Genomic DNA, 23,693 nt, shown 5'->3' with positions numbered 1-23,693 from the left:
ATCTTACCTAGTTGGGAAACACAGCCCAGCCAAGTCATATAGCTTGCTCAAGGTCTGGGTTGAGAGCCCAGGTTTTGGATTCCTGGTCTGATGTTCTTTCCATCATATTGCACTGTTTCTGATACAGTAAATGTGTTTTTAAAATGTCTTACTCCTTTGCAAATCAAATACATAAATAAATTATCATTTATTAATTTCCTTATTGATGGACATTTAGATGTTTTGTATTACTGTCAGTTCTGTAACAAGCATCCTGTGTCTCCTTGTGCTTAAGTGTAAGAGTTTCCATACGGCATAAATCTAGAAATGGAATTGCTGGGATAACTTCTGGTACATGGATTAATAAAAATGAAAAACCAGGATTGTGAGAAGGTCTGGACTTGATGACATTCACATTACAGCCCAGGGACAGGCTCTTTGTCATCAGAAAACCCCTTCCATTCATGAGGCCATAGTAACCCATGGCGACCGAAGCCCTTGTGACTTCGGAGCAGTGTGATCTGATTTTGAAGTGGTTTTGAAAACTGGGGGCAGTATACATAAGGTGCAAAGATCATGGAAATATGAATTAGCAAGTGGGGCCTCAGTCTAGGTTACGAGTGCTTTAGGACAAAAAAGAACATTTAAGGAAAAGTCACCATTGATAGCACTAACTCAGAATGCCACTAGTACTACAGATTTGTAATCTATTACCTTAAACTTTTACAAATGCTCATGGTGTCAGGTTCAGACCTAAGTTACTGAATGTCTGTTGCCTGAAAAGGATACCTCAAAATTTTACTTTCCCTTTAATTTAGTAAATCAAAAGGCTCCAGGTTGTGACAGAAATGTCACTACTTGCTGTCTCCATTCCTGTACAGAGACCCACAAGAGACTGAAAAATGGTGTTCGTCAAGTTGTCTTAGGTTCTACGCCTTCCAGGACCGGTAGGAATGCGGTGTGGACTGCAGTGGAACTGGGGTTGGGGAGCAAACGCCTGGTCTGCTAGTACGGTCTCATCCACTTATGTTTTAGTAATCTCATTGCTTTCAGTGGAGGGATCCTATTTTACACTGATCTTTATGGGCAAAGATAATTATATATATTTGCCTGGGTAAGCAAATTGATAAACTTGTAACAAAGTGTATCAGACCATTTCTTTGGCAGGACCTACTAGAACAGTTTGTGAAGCAGAGCTGTTTCCAATGGAGCATGAAAAGCTTTGAAAATTCTCAGCAACAGCAGAAAGCAATATTTGAAACCACCCTTAAAAAATTGTTTTCCTCTTCCCCAACCAAGTTTATAAAAATTTGGTCAGACAGGCGTTTTGTTTTGATTTAAAATATTTTCAGTGAATTGTTATCTGCCGAATGCACATGTGTTCCTGCACTTTTTCTTTCACGATTGAAACTTTAAACCCTTCCCTTAAGTTCCCCTAAAAACCTCCCTGTGCCTAGTAAGGTTTTGCATATGTGAGGAGGCGAAGGTATTTGGACCTTGGAGAAACCTTGCAATTTGAAATCTGCCTATGCAGTTGTACATCAGAAATGAACATGGTCAGTGCCATATTGTGCTGTTTGTCTTTTTCTTCTACCAAAATTCCTCACCCCTAAGAGACATTGGTTAATACAGGCATTTCAGTTTGGTTAATCAGATCATGAGTGCCTGTGAGCATGGCATGAGGCATGATTGAAGCAGTTATAAAACTTTGGCTCAGAGTAAGCCCTATAATTTGTTTTAAAGAATTACATCTTCAGTGACATTAAAAAAAAAAAACCCCAAAAACAACAACCAAAAGACTGTGGTTTATAACACCACACCTGGTCCAGATTGTACTGGATGAATCCATATTTGCTTCGCCATAAATGATTTTGAGGGTGGAATTCTTGGATTGTTTTCTATCTTATAAACCCTTGACATTGTACTGGTACCTGTGTGCTCACAAACCTCCTGACATGGGAAAGACCGGCTCAGCCTCCCACTGAAATGTAGGTTGGCTGCATTTATTCTGCATGTTCCTAGAATGAGGAAATGATATGACAATAAACAGAAATGCCCTTGCTGAAGAGAGAAGGGAAGCTGGTGTTTATCTGGTCAGGTGGTTTAGATTAGCTGTGATGCAGCTCTGTATTATGTTACTTTAAATCATTGTGTCCCAACAGGACATAAATTATGAAGATTGTTACAGTATGTTTCATCCTATGTAAGATCAACAAATTGGAATAATTTTTTATAGGAAAATCACTGTGCTTTTGGCAAGGCTATTGAAGCCTTTAATTTGACTTGAGTATGTCTCAGATATTATTGCTTAATATATAAAGTATGATTTGCATAAGGTATGAAATAATAAACTTTTAAAAACAAAAGGGAAGAATTTCCCTGTAGCAGTTGCATCAAATGGCAGCACACTCCTGCTCCAGCAGTGTACTTTTTTTGCCCTGATGGTTTAGAGCCAGTTGCATGACTTTCCTCTGATGGGATTGCAAATGAGTTGAGCAGTCTTTGCAGAGATGGAGCTTTGCTGTGTGCTGCCTGCCCATCAGCCCTACCTGCACAGAGAAGGTAATTGCTCTGCGGTGGAACAGAATGGGAGCCTGCTCTAAAAAGGAGAAATCAAACGGTCTTGTTTATATACACTCATGAAAACAAACCATTTTTCTTTCAGGATATTGTGAATTACATAGATAAAAAAAGCCATCCCCTCCAGAAACTTCCTAGATCAACAGCTGAAGTTAAGATAATTTATATAGAAATGCTGAAAATTTTGACTTAAGAATTATTTTAAATATTTTCTCTTCATTGCTATTTTCTGAGTTACTAGCATAATTTGTGAATTTTTGACACAGAGACTTAAAATGTTTCATTTGTATTCAAGATACAGCTAAGTTTGGCTACACAGAACAGATTTTCTAGATTTTAAAAAAGTGGCATAAAATTACTTTATGTATGATTCAAGAAAATTGGAACCGCTTCAGTGTCCCAAAGAAGCACATTTTCTGTGCAAAGCATTCTGTGCACTTTTGTGAGACCTCACACCCAATAATGATGTTAAGAAGTAGTGGAGCCTCAGATTTACAGACTAGTAGAGGCAAGAGAAGTTTAGGATTTGCTCAAGGCCATAGAATGAGACATAGCTAGGATTAGCATTTTTCAGGATAAGAGGATACTACCCACCATACTTTGATACCAAAAATAGGGTAAGTGCTAAGCTTACTTTACTTTCTATGTGGCTATAAGCCCTGGTATTTTTCTTCAACAAATAATTAAAATTATTATTAAATAAATAAATATACTTAGATTGTTTAAAACACAAAAGCAAAAGATCCCTACTTTCCATCTATAAGAGTAGGAATGTTTCTCTCCTTAAGCCTATCCAACCTATAAGGGTAGGCTTAAGGAGAGAAAAATAACAGGTTGAGGATAAATCCTGAATGTATTTGTGGTTTCCTTCAGCTCGATTTCTGAAGATTCTCACAGGTTCAGGGACTATTCCAAGTTTGCAACCTGTGTGTGGATTTTGAAACAAATACAGACAACTTATGAAATGGGTTCTTTGCTGGGTTTCTTGCTTGACACAGTTTTCTGAAACATGGCTCTGGCAGGCTTTTTTCTTCCATGGATACATTGATGCCGTCTATCACTGGAGTTCCTCTGTGGAGTTATCAGGATGTCCAGTCAGGCGCTAGTATTTGGATGATGTACTTTTCTTGCAGAAAATATTAGCAAATGTTGCAGAAACTGTGCTTTAAAAACTTTTAAAAGGGGAATGGATTCCCAGTTTAAAAATAAGCAAAAGAAAGTATAAACATGATTTCATTGATGTGCAGCTGCTTTAGACCATTAGATATTTTGTGATGTGAAATGAGATGATACTCTATTTTACAAAATGTGTGCTGCTTATACAAAATGTATTTACCGTACCACTAAGCCAAACTTAGGTGTTGCTTTGTTTCCTTAAAATATTTTTTATGTAGCTGTGGCTGCCCCACAGATGATGGGGGAGTGGGCATTCTTTCTGCCCAGAGCGCTTGTTCTCTTCCTCCACCCTTTTGGTTATTATTGTAGGATCTTGACTTTCAGCTTAACACATCCCAATTTGAGCAGAAGCTCTTTTGCCTTCTCTCTCTCTTTAAAAGTAGATCCATAGAGATTATTTTTATTGCAGTAATAGGGCAAGATAGTTTCATGTCATATGTAATCTGGAATTATGTAGTGTTAGTAATAGTTATGTCTTCTCAAAGGAGCCAGTTGATTATAAAGAAGAAAAGTTAGGGAGTAGACTGTCATTTTGCATGCTATTCAAAAAAATAGCATATATATATTTTTTGGGCGTGTGTGTGTGTGTGTGTGTGTGTGTGTATTTTTTTTTTTTTTTTTTTTGAGATGGAGTTTTGCTCTTGTTGCCCAGGCTGCAGTGTAATAGTGTGATACTGGCTCACTGCAACCTCCACCTCCTGGGTTCAAGCGATTATCCTGCCTCAGCCTCCTGAGTAGCTGGGATTACAGGCATGTGCCGCCACACCTGGCTAATTTTGTATTTTTAGTAGAGACGGGGTTTACTCCATGTTGGTCAGGCTGGTCTCAAACCCCTGACGTCAGGTAATCTGCCCGCCTTGGCCTCCCAAAGTGCTGGAATTACAGCAACCGTGCCCGGCCTCTATTTTTTTTTTTTTTTTGGAGATGGAGTCTCACTCTGTCCCCCAGGCTGGAGTGCAGTGGTGCGATCTCGGCTCACTGCAAGCTCCGCCTCCTGGGTTCACGCCATTCTCCTGCCTCAGCCTCTCGAGTAGCTGCGACTACAGGTGCCCACCACCATGCCCGGCTAATTTTTTGTATTTTTTAGTATAGACAGGGTTTCATCGTGTTAGCCAGGATTGTCTTGATCTCCTGACCTCGTGATCGACCCGCCTGGGCTTCCCAAAGTGCTGGGATTACAGGCGTGAGCCGCAGCGCCCGCACCCCCGGCCTCAATTTTTGTTTGTTTTTGTTTTTGTTTTTTTTTTTGAGACGGAGTCTCACTCTGCCACCCATTCTGGAGTGCAGTGGTGCAATCTCGGCTCACTGCAAGCTCTGCCTCCTAGGTTCATGCCATTCTCCTGCCTCAGCCTCCTGAGTAGCTGGGAGTACAGGCGCCCGCCACCACGCCCGGCTAATTTTTTTGTATTTTTAGTAGAGACGGGGTTTCACTGTGCTAGCCAGGATGGTCTCGATCTCCTGACCTCGTGATCTGCCCGCCCGGGCCTCCCAAAGTGCTGGGATTACAGGCGTGAGCCACCGCACCCGGCCACTCAATTTTTAAAAATGTATTTGGCCAGGTACTTTGTTTATCTTAGTGGTTTGGAAGCACAAAGTTGAAACCTATGGTCTTTTTTTTTTTTTATATGAAGTATAATTTTTTATAATTTTGTACTGATGACAGTACCAAGGAGCTTAAATTCAATTTTTAAAAGGATTGCTAAAACAAAACTAACTAAACTTTGGCAGTGTTTGCAATACCTCTCACCTCATAAGACTATGAAAGCCAACAAATAAGGATTATCTGCAGATTAGGGAAGAAAACCTCCAACAGGACTTTTCTGAGGCAGCTGGTTGGCAATAACGAACAGCCCCCGTGCATTGCAAAGCATCACAAATTATTTTGACACTAGGGAACTCTGGTAAGGGGCGTCTCTTGGGGTGGTTTTAAAACCAGTGCTTTGGTTTGCTTTAGGAGAAACGAATGGGTAGAAAACTGGTGAAATGTGCTAATTCTGAGACAGCAAAACTGAAAGATGGTGAGAAATTTAAGAAACAGCTAATCAGACTGGGCAGTTGGTCTGCCCAATAGTAGCTGATGAAGATATGGGGAAATGAATTTAAACTTAGGTGCAGAGGAATTTGGAAACAAGTAGTGTCTCTTCAGGGAAAAGATACTCATAGCTAGTGATCAGCTTGACCAGAATGTCTTTTTGGTATACATCAGCTCTGTGAACTCTATCTAGTTAGAGAACTTCCACTAAAGATGGAACAGAAATGAAGGACCCTTTGATAAAATCATGTGTAGAGGTTTTTTTGTGGGTGTAAACCCTGCCACCTGGAGAAGAGTGGATTTATATTAGTATACTGCTATCTAAAAGGAGTTTTCCTAACCTGGGAATTCAGTATAAATTTACTGATGTATTGGTAAGTCCTAATTCTGCAAAAGAAAGTTGTTTTGCACCTTGCTTTTTCATTTAACAGTGAATGTTGAAGATGGTACCATGTCATTAGCTAAAGAGTTGCCATATTTTTCCAATTGGCTGTGTAGGCTCTTATGGCAATTGCCAAGAGCAGTGACTTGAAACTTTTTTTTTTTTTTTAAAGGCTCCAAGGTGCTACAGTATGAAAACAGCTTTTGAAAGCAATGTTTAGAAGTGAGCATGCAATCTCATAGGTGGTGACCTGTTCAGTGACATTCAAAAAATGTACTTATTACCATGAGCTAAGGGGGACTCATTTCTTCTGGGGCCTGGAAGAGCAGGCAGCTTTTTCAGTAGCTTATGGACATTGTCTTCAGTGCGTGGAGAAGCCAGTTTTAATTTCATAGTTGGATATTCTTGGCCCTAGTTATTGGAAATGTTGAGCTCTGTGGCGGATCAAGTAGATGGCAGGTAGACTAGTGGCTTAGGATTGGTGGGTGTTGTGTCTGCCCCCAGACACACAAGGGACTGCACAGGGAATGGTCCTCAAGCAGGCCTTTAGCCCCACATCCTCAAGGAGACATGAGTCACCTGCTTGGCTGAGATGCTCGCTGACAGATTGCCAGTTCCGCAAGGAAATCTTCCCATGCCGACACCCACTCAGAGAAACAGTGTTAAAGATGTTTCTGGTTTTCTGAGCCTTGTAAAGGTGAATTTCTTTGGCCTTCAAATTGGTCTTCTGCTAGGTTTGGAAAGGAATTCTTCCTTTCCAGGCCACAGACACTATAATATCAAAGTGTTGTTGATGATGATAATAATCACTAGCATTAACTGAGTGCTTAATAGAGTGCCAGGCGTACTGTAAAGTATATTACATGAATTAGCTCCTTTTACATATGAGGAAACTGAAACTCATTTAAAAAGTTAAGTAACTTTTCTGAGGTCATATAGCTAGTGAATAGCAGAGCTAGGAATTGAACCCAATTGACCAGTGTGCTCAAAATATGTCTGACAGTCCAGAGAAAAAAAGCATAGATCAAATACATCTTTGGTTGGATTTGTTCCTCACAATTTAGTTGAGAATATTCTTGTGTTCCCTACAAATTAAAATCTGACGTTTCCTTTACGGTGACTAGAACAGTTAACAGTGTTTTCCATGTGAAAGTCTTGGTGAGACGTGTAATCATGTTCTGTGGCAAAGAACGCCTGTACTTGGTGCACTAGACAGTGTTTATGTGATTGATAAGTCACCAACACCAGGGGAAGGTCCTGTCCTGTGACATGTGCGTGCTTGGCAATGATCTTGCCTTGCATTTTGCTTAATAATTTTCATTATTTTTAATTAAAGTTGAAGAAGTGCAGACTCTAGCTGAAATTAAGGTAGGTTGTGTTGCCGGAATCTGGTAATTACTTTAATTGATCACAAGATAGTTTCCTTGATCACCAATTAGAGTAAATTGCTGATCATGTTTCAAGACGTGAAGAAATGCCCAAACTGATTTATGTAATAGTGTTTTCATTTCTAATCAGACATAAATATCATTTCCTTCCATAGCAATTGTGTTTTATAAAAGAAGGGTTATAGGCCTACAAACATAATGGTGATTCATAAACAATAGAGGTCTAATTCATTGAATTAGTAAAGGAAGTATTTAGAGGCTTAATGGAGATTGTACTGGGGAAATTACTTTGGAGTAGCTGGTGCTCATTTTCTTAGTGGGAGATATGTTCTTTTTTAGTGCATAATTGAAATAGTCTATAATCAAAATATAAAAGGCAGCTGATTTAAGAATGTATATCAAAGAGAATTGCTCTGTGTAATGAAAGATTTGTATTGTAAATATGTGCTAGAAGTCTTAGAACTTTAATAAATCATACATGTTATTTGACTGAAGCTATATTTTAAATTCAGGGTGCTGTTAAACATTTCACAGATTGATGTAGGATTTTCGTCTTGGTTACGTGCATCTGATAGTCTTTCATAGTTTCATGGAATAAAATGAAATGAAACGAACTTAAAGAAAAATTAAAGTTCCCAAAGAATACTTGATTTGGGGTTCATGGAAAAATCTTTAATTGCTGATGCTTTGGAGATTTCCAAATGACAAACTTCATTGGCCCAATTTACTGTGATTGTATTGCTTACATTCCTTAAAATGGTAGAGTAACTTAGAGAGTCATACTTCATCATACATTCATTGACTTGTTCATAAAATGTTTGTAATTTGCAGTAGAGGAAAGACTGAAACTATTATCAGCCATTATATGTTATTTGTTGGCCATATGTTTGTTTGAAATGGCCGTGGCTCAACAGAACATGGCTCATAGACAAACTATGCTGTAAATTGGCACTAAAAACCCACCTAAACAGGTAGGCATATGTTAAGAAGTTAACGTGAGCCAAAATATTTTAATATGAACCAGATTATGTACATTAAAGGATCCCAGCTCCTTTCACAGTGGGAACTTCATTTGCATGGCTTGTTCATTTTTTCCTAAACTAATTTTTAAAAAATAGATTAGGTATACACATGGTGCAAATTCAAAAGGTACCAAAGAATGTAGGAAGTCTTCCTGTTTGTGATTCTCAACCATCCAGTTCCCAGTCTCCACTCTCGTCATCATTCCCCATTGCTCCCATCATTCTTGTATATCCTTCCAGAGATATTAATGCATACACAAGTATATAATTTCTTTCCTTTTTATATGCTTCATGAACTATTGTTATGCATATTTTTTTTTTTCATTTAGTAATGTATCTTAGAGGTACTTCCATGTCGGAGGATAAATGGTTTCCTTGTTCTGCTTAATGACTGCATAGTATTCCAGTGTGTAAATGTACCATAATCTTTCTAATCAATTCCCTTTTGATGGAGATTTTGCTGTTTCAAGTCTATTATTATTACAGGCAGTGCTGCAATGACTTTTCTTGTAATTTGTGGATGTGTCTGCAGGACAAATTCCTAGAATTGTTTGGTCTAAAGGCATGGACATTTTCAATTTTGACAGATACTGTCAGATTGCCTTCCATGATGATTATATCAACTTATATTCACCAGCAGTATATGAGAATACCTTTTCTTCTATATCTTCACCAACAAGAATATTAGCAAATATTTTGATCTTTGTCAAGCTACTAGGTTTAACTTAGTTTTTAATTTGTACTTATCATGATTGAGATTGAGCAGTTTTTATGTTTCAGAACCATTTGAATTTCTTTTCTGTTATCTGTCTATTATGTCCTCTGCTCATTTAAAAAATACTGGGTGGTTGGTCTCCTTATTAATACGTAGGAGGTTTTTATATGCTAAGGAAGTATATACTGCAAATATAATTTGTTGTTTATCTTTTGATTTTGTTTGTTGGATTTTATTACCATACAGAAAAAAAAATTTTTGCCTGTCTTCTTCCTGCAGTACAGAAAAAAAAAAAATTTAATGTAGTAAGATTTATCTATTTCTTAGTAGTAAAGTTTTCTGGAAATAGAATTTATAAATTTCTTGTTAAGTTACTCCTAGATTGTTTTTTGGTGCCATTTTAAATGGTATCTTTTCTTCCGTATATTTTCTAATTGGTTTTTGTTTGTATGAGAAGGCTGTTGACTTTTTTTTTTTTTGGTCTTATTCTTGACTTTAATGGGAATTCTGGTGTTTCCCTATAGAGCATGATGCTAACAAAACTGATGCTGCCTTTGGACTGAGAATATATTCTATCATGTTAAGGAAGGGTGCATCTATTCCTGTCTATCAGCATTCCAGAGAATGTTGTCAGTACTATTTCTACTTTTTGGAATTGATTGAGATTTTCTTTGTGGACCAATATATGTTTAATTTCTGTGAATGTTTGATGAGCGCTTTAGAAGTGTTATTCTCAGTTTTTAGAGTTTAAAGTATAGCAATTAGCTTTACCTTTAAAATTATGTTTGTTTGTTTAATCTGTCCTGGGTTAAGAGATGTAAGTTAGGCTAAGTGCAGTGGCGCATGCCTGTAATCCTGCCACTTACAGGTTTAGAGGCTGAGGTGGGAAGATTACTTGAGGCCAGGAGTTCAAGACCAGGCTGGGCAGCATAACAAGACCCCATTTCTACAAAAATTTTAAAAAATTAGCCAGGCATAATGGCACTTGCCTGTAGTTCTAGCTACTTGGGAGGCTGAGATAGGATGTATCCCTTGAGCCCAGGAGTTGAAGGTTGCAGTAAGCTATATTCGTGCCACTCATTCCAACCTGGGAGACAGAGAGACCCTGTCTCTTAAAAAAAAAAAAAGTGAATTAAAGTCTCCAACTATAAATGTTTCTTTCTATTTATTCCTATATTTCCTACATGGGCTTATTAAATGTCGTGTTATTCTTTGTAGTGTAGATATTTGTAATTATTTAATCTTCATTGGTGGATGCAGATTTATAAATGCAAATTACCCGCTTCAGGACTTTTAATGTTTTGCCCTAAATCAGCCTGTTCAATATAATTTATTAACAAGTTTTTTTTTTTTTTTGCATTTGCTATGTGCTTTTATTTTTAATGATTGAATTTTGCTTTGTGATCCCGTGTGAAAGTTTTCTGTTTATTTTGATTGGTTGGATTTACATTCTTTACATTTATTGATTGGACAGATGGGTTTAGTCTTATAAAACACGGCAGAACCAAAATACTTTTTTCTTCTTTATTTTAAATTATAATATGGACTGTGTTTTCTTTGTTTCATTTTAATTGTGTTTTTCTTTACTTCTTAACTGGGAATGTTTATATTTTTATTTTGATTCTTGTGGATACTATTATAACTATATATACACATACTATCATTTGATAATACCTTATGGATAACATAGTATATTGTATACATATATAATACCTATATATAGTATTATGTACATATATATGTACTATTATACCTATATATAGTATCTACAAGATCCTATAAAATTATATACCTATAATTTTACATAGAAAATATAGTCTTCTGGCCGGGCGTGGTGGCTCAAGCCTGTAATCCCAGCACTTTGGGAGGCCGAGACGGGTGGATCACGAGGTCAGGAGATCGAGACCATCCTGGCTAACACGGTGAAACCCCGTCTCTACTAAAAATACAAAAAAAAAAACTAGCCGGGCGAGGTGGCGGGCGCCTGTAGTCCCAGCTACTTGGGAGGCTGAGCCAGGAGAATGGCGTGAACCCGGGAGGCGGAGCTTGCAGTGAGCTGAGATCCGGCCACTGCACTCCAGCCTGGGTGACAGAGCGAGACTCCGTCTCAAAAAAAAAAAAAAAAAAAAAAAAAAAAATATAGTCTTCTGTTTCTGGCTAGGCATTGTGTCTCACACCTGTAATCGCAGCACTTTGGGAGGCCGAGGTGGGTGGATCACTTGAGGTCAGAAGTTTGAAACCAGCTGGGCCAACATGGCGAAATCCTGTCTCTACTAAAAATACAAAAACAAAAATTAGTCAGGTGTGGTGGCACGTGCCTATAATCCTAGCTACTCGGGAGGCTGAGGCAGGAGAATTGCTTGAACCTGGGGGGCAGAGGTTGCAGTGAGCTGAGATTATGCCACTGCACTCCAGCCTGGGTGACGGAGTGAGACTCCATCTTAATAACAACAACAAAAAAAGAAAATATAGTCCTGTTTCTTTAGATAGCATTTGTGGTCCCCCCCACAAAGCAATATTGAAATATTATTTTCTCCTACTTTTCATTCACTATTTAATTTTAGTTTATATTTTTCAGTCCTAGTGCTTATGTTTAATGAATTAATCAGATACAGAGTCTTGCTCTGTCACCCAGGTTGGTGTGCAGTGGAGTATGATCATAGCTCACTGCAGCCTCAGATTCCTGGGCTTGACAGATCCCCCCACCTAAGCTTCTCGAGTAGGGAGGACTACAAGTGCATGCCACCATGCCCAGCTAATTTTTTAAAAGTTTTTTGTAGAGATAGAGTCTCACTATGTTTCCCAAGCTGGTCTTAAGCTTCTAGCCTCAAGCAATTCTCCCACCTTGGATTCCCAAAGTGCTGGGATAACAGGCATGAACCACTGTGCCCAGTCTTAGTACTTAAGTTTTACACATTTAAATATACTTATGTCTCTAACTTGATCTTTCATCTTTCAAAGATTTTGTTTACTTTTACGTACCTTCCTCATCTTGTCCTTTCTCTTTTAAACTCCTTTAATAGCTCATAACATACGCATTCCATTCTGTAACTGTAATTCCCACAGTTGTTTTAAATGTATTCCTAGAACTGAATGAATATATTGCTTACTGCTAATACCTTTGGTATAGTTTCTCCGTTCATCTCATAGTTACTTATAGTTCATCCTTTAATAGTTTCCTCAAGAAGGATAAGTGAGAATTATTCCCTGAGTTATTGCATTTCTAAAATGTCTGTCTTTTGTATTTATTGAACAACAGCTTAGCTGGGTATAAAATTCCTGGTTTTCAACTTTCATTTCCTAAAGTTTTTGTAGGTCTTGCTCCTCTGACTTATAATGTTGAATGTTGATATGAGAATGTTTGAAGTCAGCAGATTCTTTTTTTTTTTTTTTTGAGACAGGATTTTGCTTTGTCGCCCAGGCTGGAGTACAGTGGTGTGATCTTGGCTCACTGCAACCTCCGCCTCCTGGGTTCAAGCAATTCTCCTGCCTCAGCCTCCCGAGTAGCTGGGAGTACAGGTGCGCACTGCCACATCCAGCTAATTTTTGTATTTTTTTTTTTTTTTTTTTTTTTTTTGAGACGGAGTCTCACACTGTTGCTCAGGCTGGAGTGCAGTGGCGCGATCTCGGCTCACTGCAAGCTCCGCCTCCCGGGTTCCCGCCATTCTCCTGCCTCAGCCTCCTGAGTAGCTGGGACTACAGGCGCCCGCCACCGCGCCCGGCTAATTTTTTGTATTTTTAGTAGAGACGGGGTTTCACTGTGGTCTCGATCTCCTGACCTTGTGATCCGCCCGCCTCGGCCTCCCAAAGTGCTGGGATTACAGGCTTGAGCCACCGCGCCCAGCCTAATTTTTGTATTTTTAGTAGAGATGGGGTTTTGCCATGTTGGCCAGACTGGTCTCGAACTCCTGACCTCAAGTGATCTGCCTGCCTTGGCTTCCCAAAGTGTTGAGATTACAGGCATGAGCCATTGCACCCGGCCAGATTCTTTTCATCCTTATAGATGAATTGATCTTTTTGATTAGATGCCAAAAGGATTTTTTAATTTTCCGAGTTTAACTTTGCTACAGTATATACGTATGATTGAATTCTTACAATTTATAGATTTAAACCCTTTATTTTTGGAAAACTTATTTTAAAAAAAATTCTTATCCCCAAGTATTCTGAGTCATATAGTTTTCTTAAATTACACTCTAATTTTGGGGGGTTTCATATTTTTTTCAGTTAAGTAGCAACATGGTCTTCTTTTTTTATTTTTTGAGACAGAGTCTTGCTTTGTCACCAGGCTGGAGTGCAGTGGCATGATCTTGGCTCACTGCAACCTCTGCCTCCTGGGTTCAGGCGATTCTCCTGCCTCAGCCTCCCGAGTAGCTGGGACTACGGGCATGCGCCACCACGCCCAGCCAATTTTTGTATTTTTAGTAGGCATGGGGTTTCACCGTGCCTACTAAAGGATGGTCTCGATCTCTTGACCTCAGGTGATCTGCCCACCTTGGCCTCCCAAAGTACTGGAACAACAGGTATGAGCCACCATGCCTGACCAACAACGATCTTTATGTTAGATCTCCTTTGTTTGTCCTATACATTTATTCTGTACTAGTTCTTCTAAACTCTTGTTGATTTCTATTTCATTTTGCCCATTTTCTGGATCCTGTCCTCTTGGGTCTCTTACTGGGTTGTTAGTGATGTCTATTCTGCTTCTGGCTGTTTCTAGCTTTTCTGACTTTTAGTTGGCTCAAAGCCTTTAGATTCCAGCTGGAATCCCATAAGCAAGTAGCTAAGACTGTAAAAAGAAATCTTTGAAAGAAGCAGATGCTTTTCACCATCTGCTAAGTCAGCTTTTTGGCATTGTATCTTCTTCATTGTATTCCAGATAATCAAACTTTCAGTTTGAGTTTTGCCTTTTTTCTCTCCTGTTCAGTCATCTAAATTCCTTGAAGTAGTTCTTTGAGTGTATATTTTGATAGATGTTTTGAATTTGCGGATTTAAAAATAAATATTTTGGGGATTGGTTGGTTCTGTTATATGGAAGAAGGATTATGGAATTGTCTTTTTGCTTCCAGAGCAGACTGAGTATTCTTTTCCCCAAGGAATAATTAGGAATAAATCCTGTGTAAATGGTTTATCAGGCTTTGTAGTATTTTATTAAATGCAAATATTATGTGACGGTTGAAGGGAAATATGCAAAGCTGAGGAAAATACAAATATGAGGGTGTTTTGATGTGTCTTAACATTTTTTTAATTGTGTGTAGATACGGTAGATGCTTTTTCTTTGATCAGTATGCCTCTTCGGCTGTGGATGTGTTTCCTTTCAAGCCTTATATCTGTGATGGAATAGATTTTGCTACTGTACTGATGGTATGCCAGCGGTCAAAGATCTGAGGACCACTTCTGACTGTGTTCCAATCATCCACTTGATCCACTTGGCTAATGGGAAATGGCAAGGAATTGTAGGCATCACTTTAGACATTTTAGAATGACGTGGTTCAAAGAAATTGTGACCACAGGGTGTAAGAATTTGGGTAGTGACTGTGCACACATAATTTCTTGCCATTAAGCTGCTTTCCCCAGTCAATGTGCATCAGGATGTTACCCCACAGTGTATTATCTGTTTGTTTGCTATACATGTGCAAGTCTCTGTTCATGACAACTGGAAAAAGGAAAGAGCCATTCTGCTGGGAGACAGCAACTAGAATCTTAGATTCTCAAGCCCATGGAGAGCTTTTCACTGCTCATTGTGTTTTGTAAGGTTTACCTTGTGTAGTTTGGTCAGAAGCAGTAGTGACAGCAGTATGTGCCATTATCGATCTCTTATTCCGTACCAAGTGCTGTGCTAAGTACCTTTATATACCTTATCTCATTGTTTATTAGAATGTAATCACATGACTTTTAAAAATTATTATCTCCATTTTACTGATAAGAAAACTGAGAGGGCCAGGCATGGTGGCTCACGCCTATATTCCCAGCACTTTGGGAGGCTGAGGCGGGTGGATCACAATGTCAGGAGTTCAAGACCAGCCTGGCCAAGCTAGTGAAACCTTGTCTCTACTAAAACTACAAAAACTAGCTGGGCGTGGTGGCAGGTGCCTGTAATCCCAGCTACTCGGGATGCTGAGGCAAGAGAATCGCTTGTACCTGGGAGGCAAAGGCTGCTGTGAGCCGAGATTGTCCCACTGCACTCCAGCCTGGGCAGCAGAGTGAGACTCTGTCTCAAAAAGAAAAAAGAAAACTGAGACTCATAGTTAAATTGCATGATAATTAAGTGGTAGAATCAGGATTTGAATCCAGGACTCCCTGGCTCAAAAGGCCATGCCCTTAACAATTGCATTGCTGTCTATCAGTGATATTGATTAGCGTTGTACATCTTCTAATGCTAAACAAGAATAAGGCATTATAGGCAGAGTAGAAATTCTCCTTACACGTAGTTTAATGTGGGTTAACTCTATGTTTGAATAATTAGAACAGACTTTCTTGGCTGGGCACAGTGGCGTGCACCTGTAGTCCCAGCTACTTGGGAGGCCGAGGCAGGAGGATCCCTTGAGTGATCCCTTGAGCTCAGGAGGTTGAGGCTGCAGTGAGCTATGATTGCGCCTGTAAACAGCCCCTGCATTCCACCAGCTTGGGCAACATAGTGAGACCCTGTCTCTATAAAAACAAAAACCAGGCTTTTGTTCCTTCCCTTCACATAATCTAGAGAATCAGCTTATGAGATGAGAAGGGCTGGGAAAGTGAATATTGTTTTTCCACAGATAATTCCATATGGGGTTAAATGGATTTTGCTTGGACTTTCTCCCTTTTCCTATAGGGAAAACCTTCAGGCCTTAAATGTCAACATGGAAATCTTTATCCCAAATAAAATTGGCTCCGAGAGAGGTACCATAGTGAATGATATAGAATTGTTTAAAATGGCATCTTCTGTATTTCTCACTGTTAACTAGGAAATGCACACTTTGGTCATTTGGTGATGCCAAAATTGGTTGAGTTAGTTAGCTCAGCTAACATCATATTGGTTTTTCTGGATAGGGTTAATGAAGTTAAATATTTATTTACGTGGGTGTAATGGGTACTGCCCTGTTAATTCCACTGTAACTTTGTAATTCATGTGCCATTACCCTAAGAGTCTTACCAAGTATTTTTGCATTCTGGAACAACAGGGACAGACTCTCCTATTGTTTGCAGTTACCTTCATAAAAATTGAAAACAAACAAAAAAATGAGTTTTTTCCCTCTTCTCAAGTTCAGTTTGCCTTCTGCTTAACAGAATTGTTTCCACTCCCCCTGTGGTATGAAGACAGAGCCCCGTCAGTCCACACTTAATCGTGTTACTGGTGTGCAGCCCTCTGCTCATTTCCTGGCTTGCCTTCTGCCCTGCAGTGGGTGCACTGTCACCTTGAAATGGCAGTGTGAGGCAGTAGCAGGAAGAACCCAAGCAGGCAAGCTGGGCTTCTGTTTCACTCTAGGTGTCAATAGTCTTTGATTTGTTCCTGTCCTGCCTGGGAGGTGAGATGAAGAAGTTGTTCATTTCTGCTGGTGCTTTTGCTTAAGACACCCTCAGGAGACCTTTTTCCGTAGTCTTGTGGGTTGCGTTAGTTAGCAGCCCAATCACTAAAAACAAAAGGAGCAGAGCTGCAAGAGAAGTGGCTCCTAATATTTGGAGCCAGGTAGTGAGACCTGGGTTGAAGGGAGCACTGGGTTGAAGGGAAATTATTCTCATGCTATTTTGTAGAGTCTCGTCCTGAGGACAATTAAATAGTCCAGACGGGTCACTGGGTGAGACCAATTTCCTGGTTTGTTTACTTGAGCCTGATAGTTTTTCACCATCCAGCAGTAGGTCACAGTCCTGCTGCACTGTGACCCCAGAGGCCTGCAGAGAGCAGTCCTTTCATATTTGATTTCCACAGGCTTCCCCAAGGATCCTTGCATGTCTTTATTTGGTTGGATTGCTCTGTCGTGTCTCTCAGGCTCAGGGTAGAGGACAATGTCAGTAATTACTCTTGACTTCATCTTATGCAGGCATTTGGCTTTATGTCCCGAGTTGCCCTACAAGCAGAGAAGATGAATCATCACCCAGAATGGTTCAATGTATACAACAAGGTAACTAAACTGCCTTATTTGGGAATCACCTTAATTACAGAGTTTAAGAAACTTTTTCTTCCTTGTCATCTTGTGCAGCTAAATGTCATCGAGCTTAAGAAAGTCTTATCCTTTCTCTCAGAATGCCTGTGTATTATTGCAAATTAGTAACACATTTTCAGGTCTGCTCCTAAGAACAGTGAATAAGCTCTTTATTTTCGTGCTTGTCTTTCTGCTGAAGCTAATATGAGAAAGTTGGGCCAAATGAGGCTCCTGAATTAAACTGGAGTATCAGCCATGCAGATATGTGTCAAAACTTAAGGTAAATTATTGAAAGAAATGGTAGCAAATCAGATAGATATGGTCTTGTTTATCTCGTTGAAATAAATTTGCTCAAGAACTGTGCTTTGAGAACTGTTAAATTTTGTATCCTGTGTAGGAACTGACCTTATTTAAGACAAAGGACAGACTAAAAAGTTTTGAGGGGGCACAGTGAGAAGAACCTTGTTCCTCCAAAAGTGTCCTTGCCTTTATGGTCATGCCATTTGGAATGTCTTATCTAGATTTCTGTGACATCTTCTCTATGAAAATCTTTGAAGAGAGAGAATTTCACAATACTCACGTGACTTATTAGAATAATACAGAGCACCTTCGCACCAGGCGAAACTTTTCTTTGCTAGTTGCTTCTCTTAGCTCGTAATTTTGCCCTTTACTCCCACTTCCCTAATTTGGAAATGTGCCTTTTTTCTTTTCTTTTTTTTTTTTTGAGTTGGAATCTGGCTCTGTTGCCCAGGCTGGAGTGCAGTGGTGCCATCACAACTCACTGCAATCTCCACCTCCCAGGTTCAAGTGATTCTCCTGCCTCAGCCTCCCGAGTAGCTGGTATCACAGGCGTGCACCACCATGCCCGGGTAATTTTTATGTTTTTAGTAGATACGAGGTTTCACCGTGTTGGCCAGGCTGATCTCAAACTCCTGAACCCAGGTGATCTGCCTGCCTCGGCCTCCCAAAGTGCTGGGATTACAGGTGTGAGCCACTGTGCCCAGCCAAAATGTGCTTTTTATTTATTTATTTATTAAATTAAATTTTATTTTTTTTTTTTGAGACAGAGTCTTGCTCTGTCACCCAGGCTGGAGTGCAGTGGTGCGATCTCGGCTTACTGCAAGCTCCGCCTCCCGGGTTCACGCTGTTCTCCTGCCTCAGCCTCCCGAGTAGATGGGACTACAGGCGCCTGCCACCTCGCCTGGCTAGTTTTTTTGTATTTTTTAGTAGAGACAGGGTTTCACCATGTTAGTCAGGATGGTCTCGATCTGCTGACCTCGTGATCCGCCCGTCTTGGCCTCCCAAAGTGCTGGGATTACAGGCATGAGCCACCGTGCCCAGCCTCAAAATGTGCTTTTCAAACATTGCTGCTAAGATATTACATTTGATAGCTTGGTTTTTCTCAGTGGCCTGAAAATAGTTGGTGTAATTAAAGTAATGAGAGTTCAAGTGGAACCTCAGTCTCTCTTTTTATTTAAAGAAATAAGATTTGAGATTCTGGCAGCTGCATTGCTTCTTCATGGGAGAGAACTTTTTATTTCAAGGTGGCTGTTGAGCCAGGCCTGATGTAAACTGTGCCCCTGGAGTTCACTGGGTTTTGGAAATGTTTTGCTTATTCATAATGTAGTAGTTTCTAGATCATTTAATCCCCCTAATTCTGAAATATGAATGTTGAATAATAGACTGATTTCTGAACTGCCAAAGGAAAATAACCATGATTTACTGCTCAGAGTTTTAAAAACTGCTTTTCTTTTTCTTAGGTCCAGATAACTCTCACCTCACATGACTGTGGTGAACTGACCAAAAAAGATGTGAAGCTGGCCAAGTTTATTGAGAAAGCAGCTGCTTCTGTGTGATTTCTTCCAAAATACATGTAAAATCTTGTACACATCTTAGCTGCAATGTATGTTGAAGGAAATTTATGTGAACAGAGTTGTTCTTTTTGTTTTTTTTTTCCCAGACAGAGTCTTGCTCTGTTGCCCAGGCTGGAGTGCAGTGGCCTGATATCAGCTCACTGTAACCTCCACCTCCCGGGTTCAGGCTATTCTCCTGCCTCAGCCTCTTTAGTAGCTGGGATTACAGGCATGCACCACCACGCCTGGCTAATTTTTGTATTTTTAGTATAGACGGGGTTTCACCATGTTGGTCAGGCTGGTCTCGAACTCCTGACCTCGTGATCCACCCACCTCGGCCTCCCAAAGTGCTGGGATTACAGGCGTGAGCCAGCACGCCTGGCTGTTGAGTTGTTCTTAAGGCATCATATCTAGAAGCAAAAAAAAAAAAAAAGAAAAATAACAATTTATGTTGTGTGAATTTAGTTTGCCTTTATATATTACATTTGGTAAAATCAGTGCTTAAATATGCAATGATTTAAACTTGAACTTGAGGTAGTTTTCATGCTATCTAATCATATACCTAAGATAAACCAACCTAGCTACTTATATTAATAATATTCAGAAGGAGAAGTGGCTTTTTTTTTTGAGACGGAGTCTCGCTTTGTCGCCAGGCTGGAGTGCAGTGGTGCGATTTCAGCTCACTGCAACCTCCGTCTCCGAGGTTCAAGCGATTCTCCTACCACAGCCTCCCGAGTAGCTGGGACTATAGGCACGTGCCACCACGCCTAGCTAATTTTTGTATTTTTAGTAGAGACGGGGTTTCACTATGTTGGCCGGGATGGTCTCAATTTACTCACTTTACTCGTGATCTGCCTGCTTTGGCCTCCCAAAGTGCTGGGATTACAGGCATGAGCCACTGCGCCTGGCCAGAAGTGGCATTCTTAAATTTATGAAGTTGGGATAGGGAGTATTCACACATTTTACAACCCAGAAATTCAAGCAATTTTGGTGACTACAAATGCATTGTGTTGGAGAATAGTTGTAAGGTGGAAAAAGAATTATGAACTTGACAAATAGTGAGTTTTAACTTTAAATAACAATTCTTCTTTTGTTTTGTTTTGTTTGCGACGGGGTCTCGCTCTGCCTCCCAGGCTGGGGTGCAGTGGCAGGATCACGGTTCACTGCAGCCCTAATCTCCTGGGCTCATGCAACCTCCTCAGCCTCCTGAGTAGCTGGGACTATAGGCAAGTGCCACCACGCCAGACTAATTTTAAAATTTTTTGTAGAGATGGGGTCTCCTGTGTTGCCCAGGCTGGCCTTGAACTCTTGGGCTCAAGCAAGCCTCCCACCTCTGCCTCCCAAAGTCCAGGGATTACAGGTGTGAGCCACTGCACCCAGACAGTATAACAGTTTTTTGTTTTTTGTTTTTTTTTTTGACACAGGGTCTCATTCTTTTGCCCAGGCAGAAGTGCAGTGGTGTGGCCATGGCTTACTGTAGTCTTGACCTCTTAGGCTCAAGTGATCCTCTCACCTCAGCCTCCTGAGTAGCTGCAGCTACAGGCATGTACCACCACACCTGGCTTATTTTTAAAACTTTTTTATGGAGACAGGGTCTTACTATGTTGCCATGGCTGGTCTAGAACTTCTGGGCTCAAGTGATCCTCCCGCCTTGGCCTCCCAAAATGTTGGGATTACAGGTGTGAACCACTGTGTCATAACAATTATTTAAAATTTTTAATTTATTTTTAATAATTATACAAGATGGAGTCTCACTATGTTCAAGACCAGGCTAGTCTTGAATGCCTGGGCTCAAATGATCTTCTTGCCTTGACCTCCCAAAGTGCTGGGATTATAGGTGTGAGCCACTGCGCTCGGCCTATAACAATTTTTTTTTTTTTTTTTTTTTTTTTTTTTTTTGAGACGGAGTCTCGCTCTGTCGCCCGGGCTGGAGTGCAGTGGCTGGATCTCAGCTCACTGCAAGCTCTGTCTTCCGGGTTTACGCCATTCTCCTGCCTCAGCCTCCCGAGTAGCTGGGACTACAGGCGCCTGCCACCTCGCCTGGCTAGTTTTTTGTATTTTTTAGTAGAGATGGGGTTTCACCATGTTAGCCAGGATGGTCTCGATCTCCTGACCTCGAGATCCGCCTGTCTCAGCCTCCCAAAGTGCTGGGATTATAGGCTTGAGCCCCTTATAACCTGGCCTCTATAACAATTCTTATGAAGCTAAAGTTAATTTGGATTTTAGCTGCCGTTACTACTTAAATAATTAATTAGATTAAACAAGTCACAAAAATTGGATGAGCTCTCTTGGTGTGTTTTCTTTACTTTTCTCTTTCAACAGAGAGTTGAAGGAGAGGACAAGTGTCTTGTCCATGGCTTCCAGGAATGTGTGGCAATATAAGATTTACTGTGAGAGCAGCGAACTCACCAGCTCATTATTTGACTTACTGAGTTAAGGAGGAACTAAGGGTCATTTTTCCCCCATCATTTGCATGTGTGACTCCTGAACTGAGGTTCTACAGCCACTGAAGCTAGAAGCTACTTGGGTATTATTCAGTAGTGAGCTCTACTTACTCCATGTATCACTGACAGATATGAAAAGCAATATCAAGTAATCTATTATTTAAAAATTATAATAGTGTTCTTTGAATTCAGGAATATACTACTAATGAGATTACGATGCAGATATATCCATCCATGAAGCATTTGTTAGTCCCTTGAAGCATCATGGTAGTGGAATTTAACACGGATCATTTTTGTAAACCCACCTCTCTTTAGGGGCCAGAGAAATCACTCTTTGTTACAGCAAGCAAACCTTCCCCTCTCCATGTCACCCTTGTCCCAAACCTGAGAAACATACGAGAACATGGCACAGAGGCTGAGCTCTCTGAAGCCAGTTCCTGGCTGGTTTGGCTGGCCAGGGAAAGGCAGGTATGGTCAGTTGCCCCGTGGACATGTGGTGTGCAGGGAGAGAAGAGGGAAGAGAGCCACCCAGGCTCTCTGGCTGCCAGGGGATCCAGACTCTTAGCACTAGAACTTCTGTTTCTTAGAATTCTTTCAAGGGAAAAGATAAAGCTGTGTGTTTTTATAAGCTGTTTCCTATAGTGCAGATTTGGACTTCTATACATTTTATTACCAAATATTTTTAGTTAAGTGCTTCAATTTTCAACATTTTTAAAAATTTTCTTTTGAGAATCATCACCTGGATTTACAGGAATTTTTTAAGCATGAAAAAATTTAAACATATTCAAAAGTACATGAATAATACACTGAAGCCTTATATACGGATCACCCAGATATAAAAATTACCAAGATTTTGTCCCAATTGCTTCATTTTCCCCATTTCCTTCTTTGCTAAAGTATTTAAAAGCAAATTCCAGATAGCTTATCATTTCACCCCTGTATCCTTCAGTAAGTATATATGGAAAATATGGCCATTTTCTTGTATAAACCACAGTACCTTTTTTTTTTTTTTGAGGAGTCTCACACTGTTGCCCAGGCTGGAGTGCAATGGCACAATCTTGGCTCATTGCAACCTCTGCCTCCCAGGTTCAAGCAATTCTCCTGCCTCAGCCCCCCAGGTAGCTGGGATTACAGGTGTGTGCCACCATGCCTGGCTAATTTTTGTTTGCATCCTTAGTAGAGATGGGGTTTCATCATGTTGGCCAGGCTGGTCTCAAACTCCTGACCTCATGATCTGCCCGCTTTGGCCTCCCAAAGTGCTGGGATTACAGGCATGAGCCACAGTGCCCGGCCCACAGTACCATTTTTATACCTAACAAAGTGATTCCTTGGTACACTTAATACCTAGGCAAAATCAAATTGTCCTGAAGGTCATGAGTGTCTTTGGACAGTAATTTGGTTCTAATCCAGGATCTATATGAAGCCCACCCATTGCATCTGGTTGTTGTGTCTCTTTAGTCTCTCAATCTGGAGCAAGCTCCCCTCCCTTCCCCATTTCCCCATGTAATTTATTTATTGTAAAAATTGGGTCGGTTGTGCTGTAGAATATTCTGCCTTCTGGATTTGTTTGTTTCTTTCTGTGGTGTCATTTAGCTTGTTTTACTATACTCTAAACGGAACCCTTTTCCTCTGTTTTGAGCGGAAGTCTCAGAGGCTAAACTTGATGTCTGTGTTAACATATGTCACATGTAGCACAGTGGAGAAAGCAGGATATGGCTCATAATTACAGTGGTGAGAATGATGTTGCTAGTTATCACCTACATGAGGGTTTGACATAGGTCTGTGTTACGGGTCGCTGCATCTGCTGGAACTCATAGACTTTACTATAGAGAATCAAAGATCCCATATCCGAAGTCTATGGAAATGCTCATGGTGGTAAATTCTGACAGAATGAAACACCAAACTTGCTTCAAGTAACTCACATTTCAACTTAAAAGAGACATTGTCAAAGTTGGAGGCCCCCAGGTTCCCATCTGTTCCAAATCTTTGCGTGATGACAGTGGTTTCT

General features: G+C 40.2%; 2 protein-coding genes across 2 annotated transcripts in view; one reads left to right on the top strand and one right to left on the bottom strand.

Moving 5' to 3' along the window:
- The window catches only part of PCBD2 (pterin-4 alpha-carbinolamine dehydratase 2), a 50,289-nt gene extending 30,524 nt beyond the window's left edge, over nucleotides 1-19,765 (top strand). Inside the window, exons 3-4 of the mRNA XM_050792905.1 lie at nucleotides 17,287-17,367; nucleotides 19,149-19,765. Coding sequence (XP_050648862.1) covers nucleotides 17,287-17,367; nucleotides 19,149-19,244 — 177 coding nt within the window. The 3' untranslated portion in view covers nucleotides 19,245-19,765. The remainder of the gene's footprint in view (nucleotides 1-17,286; nucleotides 17,368-19,148) is intronic.
- SAR1B (secretion associated Ras related GTPase 1B) overlaps nucleotides 1-23,693 on the bottom strand; it is a 1,003,791-nt gene that overhangs the window by 340,140 nt on the left and 639,958 nt on the right. The gene's annotated exons all lie outside the window — the stretch shown is intronic.

Source organism: Macaca thibetana, chromosome 6 (assembly GCF_024542745.1).
Source record: "Macaca thibetana thibetana isolate TM-01 chromosome 6, ASM2454274v1, whole genome shotgun sequence".
Taxonomy (NCBI): Eukaryota; Metazoa; Chordata; class Mammalia; order Primates; family Cercopithecidae; genus Macaca; species Macaca thibetana.
This window is presented reverse-complemented; position numbering and strand designations above follow the sequence as displayed.